The following is an 11,035-nucleotide window of genomic DNA, read 5'->3' on the forward strand; positions in this document are numbered from 1 at the left end:
CTCTCCTAAACCCCCAATCCCAGTCAGGTCCCATCCCAATTGTGGTGCCCCCCTGGGATGAATCCCAATTTCAGTTGAGACCCTAACTCCCAGGCTGAGCTGCTGAGTTCCAGACTCCAGGCTGAGTTTCTGACTCAATCTGACCCTCTAACCTCTGGCATGCATGCTCAGTAACTCAGTCATGTCTGACTCTTTGTGACCCCATGGACTGTAGCCTGCCAGGTTCCCCTGTCCATGGAATTTCCCAGGCAAGAGTACTGGAGTGGGTTGCCATTTCCTTCTCCATCTAACCTCTGGAGCCCAAGTCTATTTTGCAATTTGAAGTTTTCTAACTCGGAAGCCACCAGCAGGTGGGGCCAGGTCCCTGCAGAGCTGTCTGTCCCAGTGTGGGTTACTGGAGCTATCTATACTTCAAGACGTATTGTGTACTTCTTGTGTCCTGGAAGACGGGGCTCAGAGCCTGACTTGTCCCAGAGGGTCTAAAGCCCTCAGCCCCAGCAGGGCGACTGTCACCTCTGTAACCAAAGAGAAAGCACCAAAGGCGGGATGGGATGGGAGTGGGGGAAGGCTGCTGTTTGTATCTCTCCCCTTTCATCCCAGTGCCTCAAAGGGATTAACAGTGTGAAGGAACTGACTTTTATGAGAGAGGTGACAGACTTCCAAGCCCAAGGGTTCGAGGAGCAGGGGAGTGGTGGAGTAGGAATCCTAGGGTCTGTGCAAATTATCAAACCTGATTGGGCCTTAATGGATGAGACTGGGAAACGAGCAGGTGCAAGCTCAAACTGTACGGGAGCCGAGGAAAGGCCTGGGCCTGGCGCCCCAAGGACAGCCCGTCCTCAGTTTCCCGGCGTAGACTTTAGGGAGGGAGGCAGGATGCGGTGGGGGCGCTAATGGACCCGGCCTTGGCGGAGGCGCGTCCTGGACAGGATCGAAGTCCTCCCATCCGCCCTGTGGCCGGAGGGACCAGACCATTAGTGGGACGAACGTAGACGTCTGGAGCCAGGCCGGCCCTCAAGAGCGGGGTGACCTCAGTTCTCGCTGCTATGGAGTTGGGGGGAAACCTCTTGGGTTGGGGTTTTAGTGTCTTGGCCCTTTAATGAATGGTTGAAAGGAAAGAGGAAAAGAAAAACCGTCCAGGGCGGGGCAGGGATGGGGTGGACAAAAGGGTCCCAGGGGATTTGGAAAGTGGATGGGGGTCCTTTAAGGGGTCTGTCCAGTGGGGTCTGGTGGAGCGCATTCCTTTAAGAAGGGGCGGGGCGTCCGTTGGGCCCCGCCTCCTTGGAGGGGGGGTCTCGCTTTCAGGGGGCCGCGCTAGGGCTCCAAGAGTGCGGGGGCGTGGCAGAGTGTATGGGGCGTGGCAGAGCCTGAAGTGGGCGGGGCCTTAGCGGGGCGGGGTCGGGCTCCTAGCCCTGGTCTGAGTCTCCCGGCGGCGGCGGGCGGCAGGGACCGGGTGCGGCGGAGGCGTCGGCCGCGGCGGGAGCAGCATGGATTGGGGCACCGAACTGTGGGTGAGTCCGTTCCGCTTGACTCCAAGTTGCTCCCTTCCTGGGGTCCAGACCCACGATTTGCCCCTGCAGTACCCCAGCGGGATCTCTGCGCGTTCCCTTCCACCGACCCCTGGAATCCCCTCTCTCCGCGGAGTTTCCCAGGGCGGTTCAGGACGCCCCTGAGCGGAGGGCTACCTTTCAGGAGCCGCGTAGGGAAACTGAGGTACGGGGTTCATAGTGAGGAGGGTAGAAGAAATCCTGGGACCAGGCCTGAGCAGCCGGGAGAGGTCACCTATTTTGAGCGCCCTGACTGGGCCGGCGGCTTATCTTACGGCCCCTGGGTCCCTGCCCACCGTCCGCCTGTCCGGCTGGGGCGGGGGAGGGGGCCCTCTGGCCACTTCCAACCCCACGTGGGACCTGGAAGTCCAGACCGCCCTCACGTCGCCTCTAATCTACAATTAGGGCTTGGGACGCTGTAGGGGGGAGGGGGCTGCGAGCCTCGGCCTCAGCCCCCTCCCCCAGCCCTCCTTAGGTACTGGGAGGGGCCGCCACCAATCGCCTCGAACCTATGCCCTGTAAGCCCCAGAATTTTTTCCCCCTTTCCTAGCCGGAACCTCTGACCCCTCCTCTTTCTGGGGGCGGTGGCACTCGTGGGCTTCTGGGTGCCCTGGGTTAACTAGATCGTCCCCCGCCTCCCCAACTCTGGGATTTCTTTTGGAGGTAAAGTGGAGTCAGTGAGGAAAACTGAGTCGCCCCTGGGGGGACCCTGGGAAGCGTGGCGACCGGGGGAACCTGATGCCCGCGCTCCGACCATTCTGGGGCCCCCCCAAGCTGCAGGGAACCCTGCCCCTCTGGCCCTGACTCACGCCAGGCCGGCCGGATTTTCCGGAATCTGGGGGGGATTAGGGGACCTGGGGCAGGGGGAGTGGCCTTGCCCCATTCCACACCCCTCCTGGGCGCCTGGAGAGGGGACCCTGTAGTCCGGCCGGGGCCCCGCCCCAGTTCTCTGGCCCTTCCCGGGAAGGGGAGGGGGTTCCCGCCGGTTTCCTGCCTCCCCCCGCGCCGCTCCGGGGCGGGGCCGGGAAGCCACTCCTTCTTGAAGCTCGGAGCCGGGAGGCTCCCCTGCCGCTGGGTTGGCGGCTGTGGGGTCTTCAGGTCCTGACCTTGGTCCTCCCAATCTCCCTGCTAGGATCAGTTTGAGGTACTCGAGCGGCACACGCAGTGGGGTCTGGACCTGTTGGACAGATACGTGAAGTTCGTGAAAGAGAGGACAGAGGTGGAGCAGGCTTATGCAAAGCAGCTGCGGTGAGACCCTAGGGTGGCCGCGCCCTGGGGTTAAGGGGAGCGGTTGGAGGACTGGGGGCTCAGCCTTCCTGCCTCTCTCCGTAGGAGCCTGGTGAAAAAATACATGCCCAAAAGACCTGCCAAAGATGACCCTGAATCCAAGTAAGAACGAACACCGGATGGCTACAGGGCTAGATTTGGGAGGACAGGGGGTATGGGACCCACTTCCTCTCTCTCTCAAGCTGGGCTCCCTGCAAACAGATCCCTCACTTCTGAACCCAGTTCCACCTAGAGGCAGGAGCTTGGATGCAGGAACCGAATTACCTGGCTTGGAATTCTAAATCCACTACTTTCCAGCTGAACTGCTTTGGCCACTTGACTTCTTTCTCAGCCTCCGTTTCCCTCGCCTATTAAATGGGAGAGGCTCCCACAGTTATTAAACGAGTGACTCTGGGCCAGTGACTCATGGTGTGAGCCTCGGTTTTCCTCTCCTGTGAGTTGGGGATGACGATGTCCTTGTAGGGGCTCATATGAAGATTAAGATAGTGTGTTAAAACAATGCCTGGCCCATTTCACTTTATTCTAGTTCCAGAAACCCCCAAAGCTCTAGAAAGCAAAAGATTTTCTGGTCGCTTGTTTGGAGGCAATCTCAAGACCTGAACTGACATGAAGTTAATTAAGTTCATTAGGGTCTTCTTGGATTTTATCTCACTTATGTGAATACTAATGCTTCTTGCAAAAGCATTTATAGTATTTGATTATATGATGCTGCTACTGACACCACGAGGGTGATGCAGAAAGATGGTGTAAGCATCACATCCCCTTTCTAAGACCTCCCCAAATTCTGAGAATTCTGAGCTTCTCTGTCCCCCTCCAGGGGGGTGTGGGCCAGAATTTATCGTTGCTTCTGGGGTGAATGTCTTGGGGCTCACGCTTTCTCATATGGAGGTGGGTCTGGGGGCATGTGGCTCCTGGGGGTCCTGACCCCCTGCCCCTGTCCCTCCTCCACCCCACCCCAGGTTCAGCCAGCAACAGTCCTTTGTGCAGATTCTGCAGGAGGTGAATGATTTTGCTGGCCAGCGGGAGCTGGTGGCCGAGAACCTCAGCGTGCGTGTATGTCTGGAGCTGGCCAAGTACTCGCAAGAGATGAAACAGGAGAGAAAGATGGTGGGTGATCCCTTCTCTGGGGCTTCCCAAGGGTCCCCTGACATCAGGGTGAGCCTTATCGTCCCCTCTTCCCATAGCACTTCCAAGAAGGTCGTCGGGCCCAGCAGCAGCTGGAAAGTGGCTTCAAGCAGCTGGAGAATGTGAGTCTGTGGGTGTGGAGAAGCAAGGCTCTGGCCCCGAGCAGCTGGGTGAGGCTTGTCGATTCACTTCGTCTGGCCTGGATCCCTCCTCTCCTGTGGGTTTCCAATCTGCCTGTTGTTCCCACCCCGACTCCCAGTTGCTGGGTGACTTCCCCCCAGTCCCTGAAACCATGGCAGGCGGCTCCTTCACTCTGGTTCTGTCCTCAACGCAGAGTAAACGTAAATTTGAACGGGACTGCCGGGAGGCTGAGAAGGCAGCCCAGACCGCTGAGAGGCTTGACCAGGATATCAACGCCACCAAGGCTGATGTGGAGAAGGTGCCTGTGGGGTCTGAGACAGGCTTGGGGGTCAGGGTTAGGCAAGGCCAGAACTGGGCTATGACGCTCCCCCCACCTCGATATTCCTCAGGCCAAACAACAAGCCCACCTTCGGAGTCACATGGCAGAAGAAAGCAAAAATGAGTATGCAGCCCAACTACAGCGCTTCAACCGTGACCAGTCTCACTTCTATTTTTCCCAGATGCCTCAGATATTTGATGTGAGTGCTGCAAACCCCCAGTCCCACCTTCCCTAGAGAACCCCAGAATTAACCAACTCCTACACATTTGTCAAAATCCCAGCTGTAATGCCCTAATCTTTAAGTTGAAAAGGAGTTAGAACCAAATAGTCAAAGTGTTCTCCGATTTTATTCAAGCTGTTCTTTCTGCCAGGAATGTCATTCTTTCCTTTTGTAATTCCTACATTCTTCCAAGCCCCAATTCTAACAAACCCTCTGAAAGATCTCAAACTTCCCTTCTGTTTCAGCCCTGTACTCTACTCTCTATCCCAACCATGAGACCGGCAGTATCTGTGTTGGGTCTGCTTTTTTCTTAAAATTCCTGGCTCTGTTTTTTTCTTAGTATATTTTTTAAATTAATTAATTAGGCTGCACCTTGTCTTAGCTGCAGCATGTGGGATCTAGTTCCCTGACCAGGGACGGAACCTGGACCCCTTTCATTGGGAATGCAGTGCCTTAGACATTGGACCACCAGGGAAGTCCCTTCCGGCTTCCATTTTCACCTCCTTTGAGAAGCCTTTCCTGACTCCCTAGGCAAAGGGAAGGCCTCAGATTCCTCTCTGACATCTCGCTGGCCTCCGAAATTTCTCCCCTGACCACACTGGGCTGGAAGTCTCTGTGTTCAATTCTGTGTTTTCCCTGCTACTGGGCTTGGGGCTGTGGCCAGTGTGGGGCTCCATTATGTTCAGGAGGGAATCACTCTGGCACCAGTCCCTCGATCAATGCCCCTGAGAACCGTGTCCCTACCCCCCTCCCCGTCTCTACAGAAGCTGCAGGACATGGACGAGCGGCGGGCCACCCACCTGGGGGCTGGTTACGGGCTCCTTTCAGAGACTGAGCTGGAAGTGGTGCCCATCATCGCCAAGTGTTTGGAGGGCATGAAGGTGGCCGCAGATGCTGTGAATGCCAAGAACGTGGGTGCCTGGTCCTGGTAGTGGACCTCGGGGGGCAAGCAGTGGTTGGGGGTGGTGTGAAGAAGTAGGAGTCCGAAGGCTGGGCCCCCAGTCTTGCTCCTGATTGCCCCTCACCATCCCCAGGATTCCCAGGTCCTAATTGAGCTGCACAAGTCAGGCTTTGCCCGTCCGGGTGACGTGGAATTCGAAGACTTTAGCCAGCCCATGAACCGAGTGCCCTCCGACAGCAGCCTGGGTACCCCCTCCGATGGACGGCCAGAGCTCCGAGGCGCGAGCCGCAGCCGGGCTAAGCGCTGGCCATTCGGCAAGAAGAACAAGGTGGGGGCCGGGGCCCTCAGGGTGGAGGGCTGGGTGTGAGTGGGGACAGCAGGGGCCCACACTGAGTCAGCCCCAGCCGCCGGGACGCTGAGTCCCGGGCAGGAATTTTCCTCTTGGCTGCTGGCCCGGGCTGGAGGGAAGGAAGGCGGCTGGGCCATTGGTCTGGGAGTCCCCTGAGGCTGGGGGGGCGGGGGTGGGGGGGAGATTGACGGGGGAGGGCCTGTGGCGTCTGTCTGCTGCTTCTCAGGAGGCTGAGAGAAGAGACCTGCTTTGGGGTTCAGGGCTGGATAAGGGCTTGGGACACCAGCCCTAGGGACTCCCCTTGAGTCTCTTCAACCCTCTGATGAGTCTTTGGGCCCCCTACCCTCAGGCTGGTTTTTCTTGGGATTTTTGGCTTTCAGTGTCAGGCACGTACCTGGACACCCCTGGTCTATACCTTTGACAACCCCCTCCTCTGCCCACTTTATACCTTTGACTCCTGTTTCATACTTTCCATCCTTGTCAACATATACTTTGAATCCCCTAGCTTAAACCCCGGCTATAGCCCTTTTGGTATTTCATGCCTTTGACCCTTCTCTTAGCTTGCCCTTGACATCTATGGCCCCATTTTCGTCTGAGACCTTGATTTCTGCATGCCTCTCCCTCCACCTTCTAGACTGTGAGCCCAGAAAGCTGGAGGTGGGGGTGGGGTAGAGAAATATGGGCCTCCCTGTGCCCCCAGGCTCCATTCTAGAAACTGGACATAGGATGCAAGGGAGGTGGGAAGTGTTGTGGGGTAGAGGGGGAGAGGTCTAGCCTTCTGGCTCACAATCTAATGCCCTCCCGCCACCTCCCAGATTTTTGTGTTGCTCTTTGCATGCATTTTCTGTGTGTGTGATTGTGCATCTTGAGTTGTGGTTTTCTTACTTTTTTTTTTCTTTTCTCCATTTGGTTTTTTTTTTTTTTTCTTTTTTCTTTATTGCGTCCATCCGCCGTCCGTCCGTCCGTCCATCCGTCTTTGTTCTCTACATCCTCCCGATCCTTCTGACCCATGCCCTCCCTGGCCCCTGCCGGTAGCCGTGCCCCCCACCTCTCTCCCCCCTGGGGGGCCCCCTGCCCTCGGCATTACCTAATGGACCCCCGTCCCCCCGCTCCGGCCTCGACCCCTTGGCCATACTGAGCGAGATCAGTAAGTCGGTCAAACCGCGGCTAGCATCCTTCCGCAGCCTTCGAGGCAGCCGTGGGGTAAGTGAGGCCTCTGGGGGAGGAGGAGGGGGCGGCCCCAGCCCGCCCAGCGGCCGGGTGGCGGGACCCTGGGCTCGCTTCCTGCCGCTGGCTGGGCCCCCTCCTTCCAAGGCCCCACCTGGACCTGCTTTGCTCTCTGCATGGCCTTGCCCCCCAAGAACCTTGGGCAGGGAGGAAGGTGGACTCGGTGTGTCTTAGGCCTATCTTAGACCTGGGAGCTCAAACTCTGTGTTCCGGAACTCAGTCCTCTTCCACCTTGCAGACAGTGGTGACTGAGGATTTCAGCCACTTGCCCCCGGAGCAGCAGAGAAAGCGACTGCAGCAGCAGCTGGAAGAACGGAACCGTGAACTACAGAAGGAGATGGACCAGAGGTAAGGCGAGGGGCTGAGTAGGTAAGGAACAAGATGAAAGGATAAATGAATCACACTGAAATGGTACCCAAAGATCTCCTCTCTAACAAACCCCAGGCCCCAATGGGTTTATAGGTGAACTGCAAGTAGGAGAAACAGTTACTTCCCACCTTACACAAGTCATTCCAGGAAACAAAAAGAGTGAAAGGGACTTTGCTGGAGGTCCAGCGGTTAAGACTCTGTGCTGCCAATGCAGGGGGCACAGGTTCAATCCCTGGTCAGAGAATGAAGATCCCACATGCTGCCAAAAAGATTGGGGAAAAAAAAAAAAGAGGGAAAGCTGCCAGCTCATTTAGGAGGCTGGTGGAATCTTGGTTCCAAAACCAAGTTAGCGAGAATTCAAGAAAATAAAATTATGGATTTGTTTAATTAACAATCTTAGATTGCAAAATCCTAGCCAATCCAAGTTCAGCAATGTATTAAGAACAGTATTACATCATGTGGTGATGGTGATTGCCCAACTCCATGAATGAATTTAATGCCATAGAACTGTACACTTAAAAATAGCACAAATGGGAAATTTTATATTTTGTATATACCACAATAAAGAATAATAATAAAAAAATAAACAAACAAAAATCATGATTAGTGGGGTTAGACCAGTAATGCAAAGATGGTTCAATATCAAAAACATCTATGAGTCTTATTCACTCCATTAATTGGCTAAAAGAAAAAAAGCATGTGGTTTTTTTCATTTAATAACTCAAAAAACTTAAAATATTAACAATAAAAAAACCTGCCAGATTAAAAAAAAAAAGAAAATCTTTACTCACACTTTCCAAGCAGCAAGATTCTCTTCCCAGTCCTCTTACATAATAAGAATGACGTTTGCCACTTGCAGATAGGCAGCCAAATAATATTTTGCTGTTTTGCACAGAACTCCTTGTACAAAATGGCTTTTATTGGTGTAAAGTTCCATTTGATTGTTGTTCCTGAGTGTTCTTTTTTTTTTTTTAATTTTTGGCTGCACCTCGAGCAGCATCCTGGGTCTTCCTGGGTCTCCCGTTCCCAACCAGGGATGGACCCTGCACCCCCTGCAGGGGAAGTGCAGACTCTTAACCACTAGACCACCAGAGAAGTCCCCGTTCCTGAGATTTTTATGACATTGGGGTTATGGGTGCATGCTCTGGAGTCCAAATGGACTGGCTTTTGTTCTAGCTCTTTGCAGTTTCCTCATCTGTATGCGCATCAGATATGCACATCAGGTATGCACATCAGATATGCGTGTAACGATTACCATTTGTATGTATAGACATGGAGGAAGCAGGGACGGGGGACTAATGATAATAATAATACCTACCATTTATAGAGTTTCTAACTCCTTACATGGATCATTGGAATTCCTGTTTTCCTGAGAGACTGTGATACACATAGGAGACACTGTGTATCCTACCTGAGAGGTAGGATCCACATAGTTCTGTTTACTGCTGTATTCCTAATGCCTAGAATGGGCTTCTGGTATGCTGTACGCACTCAATGTGAAAATCTGGAAGTGTTAGTTGCTCAGTCTTGTCAGACTCTTTGCGACCCCATGAACTGTAGCCCTCCAGCCTCCTCTGTCCATGGAATTTTCCAGGCAAGAATACTGGAGTGGGTTGCCATTTCCTTCTGCAGGGGATCTTCCTGACCCAGGGATCAAACCCGCATGTCCTGCATCTCTTGCATGGGTGGTTCTTTACCACTAGCACCACCTGGGAAGCCCCCTATATACACTACTACGTATAAAATAGATAACTAACGAGAACCTACTGCATAGCACAGGGACCTCAACTCAGTGCACTGTGGTGGACTAAATGGGAAAGAAATCCAAAAAAGAGGGGATATTTGTATACATGTGAGCTGATTCACTTTACTAACACAACATTGTACAGCAACTATACTCCAGTCTAGTTATACTCCGGTAAAGGCACTGCTCTCATCTTCACAACACATATAGATACCATTATTCTCCTTTCACAGACAAGCCTACTGAGACACAGTTTTGGAACAACTAGGAAATGCCCGCTCTGGGATTTGAATCCAGGCTATGAAGCACTGGCTGAGCTCCCTGAAGCAAAGCCCATCTTTTTTTGTTTGTTAAATCACGTGGATTTCTTTCTCCTCCATCTGTCTCACCCTAGGGAGGCCCTGAAGAAAATGAAGGATGTGTATGAAAAGACACCCCAGATGGGAGACCCAGCCAGCTTGGAACCCCGGATCACGGAAACCCTGAACAACATTGAACGGCTGAAACTGGAAGTACAGAAGTATGAGGTCAGGGCAGACCCTGGGGAGAGGCGGGGCCGGCAGGCCTGGCTGAGTCACTGCCTGGTGGGGAGGGGGAGAAAGAGGGACAGGGAGGTGTAGGTGGTGGGGGCTCCAGCTGTTTCTCATCACGGCCTCTGGTGTACATGGGTGATCTCAGGAAACCTCCAGGCCCAGAGTGGGCTGACCCCAGAGCCTGGCCCTGGAGCTGAGTGTGCGGTCCCCTCCTTTCAGGCTTGGCTGGCAGAAGCTGAGAGCCGGGTCCTAAGCAACCGGGGAGACACCCTGGGCCGGCACACCCGGCCTCCAGACCCCCCAGCCAGCGCGCCGCCGGACAGCAGCAGTAACAGCAACAATGGATCGCAAGAGAACAAGGAGAGGTGTGCAGGGAGGCCGGGGTGGGTCTGTCCCCAGACCCCAGACCCTGGTAAGGGGTGCCTGTTCTCACTGCTTTGCCTTCTCCAACCAGCTCTGAAGAGCCCCCCTCTGAGGAGGGTCAGGACGCCCCCATCTACACGGAGTTTGATGAGGAATTTGAGGAGGAGCCCGCCTCCCCCATCGGTCACTGTGTGGCCATCTACCACTTTGAAGGTATGGACAGTTTGGGTGGTACATCGGTGACTCTGGCGGGGGCGGGGGGCAGGGGAGGGTGGCATTTGGGGCTGGGCTCTGTTGAGATCCGCCTCCAGCAGACCTGAGCCCACTGCCGCTCTGTGACAGGGTCCAGCGAGGGCACCATCTCCATGGCTGAGGGCGAGGACCTCAGTCTCATGGAAGAGGACAAAGGCGATGGGTGGACCCGAGTCAGGCGGAAACAGGGAGGTGAGGGCTATGTGCCCACCTCTTACCTCCGCGTCATGCTCAACTGAACCCTGCTGGCAGCGGGAAGAGGGGGGCTGTTGGCTGCTGCTTCTGGGCCACGGGGGGCCCCAGGACCTACGCACTTTATTTCTGCCCCCGTGGCTTTGGCTGAGACCTGTGTAACCTGCTGCCCCCCACCCCCACCCCCTCACTCCTCTCCCCAGATGGACCCGCTGTGCCTTCTACCATTGATGTACATACTCATGTTTCGAATCTTTTTTCTTCCTGCCGCTCGGCTAGGGTCATTTTGTTTTATATAAAAAATGATGAAAAACTCTTGGAGTCTGTGGCTTATTAGCAGGTTTGGATTCTGGGGCTGGATATTCAAACACCACCCTTCTTAAGGGCCATGCGGGGAATGAGGAAGCGGCAATGAACCTGGGTACACCTTGGATAAACTATGCCCCTTGCTGGGAGTCCAGTGCTTGTC

General features: G+C 54.6%; 1 protein-coding gene across 2 annotated transcripts; it reads left to right on the top strand.

Moving 5' to 3' along the window:
• Positions 1-1,369: 1,369 nt before the first annotated feature.
• TRIP10 (thyroid hormone receptor interactor 10) lies at positions 1,370-10,880 on the top strand. 2 transcript variants are annotated; one of them, XM_043466388.1, is made up of 15 exons: positions 1,370-1,508; positions 2,677-2,792; positions 2,877-2,933; positions 3,791-3,938; positions 4,016-4,078; positions 4,291-4,395; positions 4,487-4,615; positions 5,401-5,547; positions 5,671-5,865; positions 6,922-7,089; positions 7,352-7,461; positions 9,621-9,753; positions 9,979-10,124; positions 10,214-10,335; positions 10,465-10,880. In XM_043466388.1, exons 1-15 carry the CDS (start codon positions 1,485-1,487, stop codon positions 10,611-10,613), a joined length of 1,812 nt encoding a protein of 603 aa, XP_043322323.1. In that variant the 5' UTR covers positions 1,370-1,484; the 3' UTR covers positions 10,614-10,880. The 2 variants fall into 2 exon arrangements, with proteins under 2 accessions (XP_043322323.1, XP_043322324.1); XM_043466389.1 differs by lacking the exon at positions 6,922-7,089.
• Positions 10,881-11,035: the final 155 nt, after the last annotated feature.

Source organism: Cervus canadensis, chromosome 4 (genome assembly GCF_019320065.1).
Source record: "Cervus canadensis isolate Bull #8, Minnesota chromosome 4, ASM1932006v1, whole genome shotgun sequence".
Taxonomy (NCBI): Eukaryota; Metazoa; Chordata; class Mammalia; order Artiodactyla; family Cervidae; genus Cervus; species Cervus canadensis.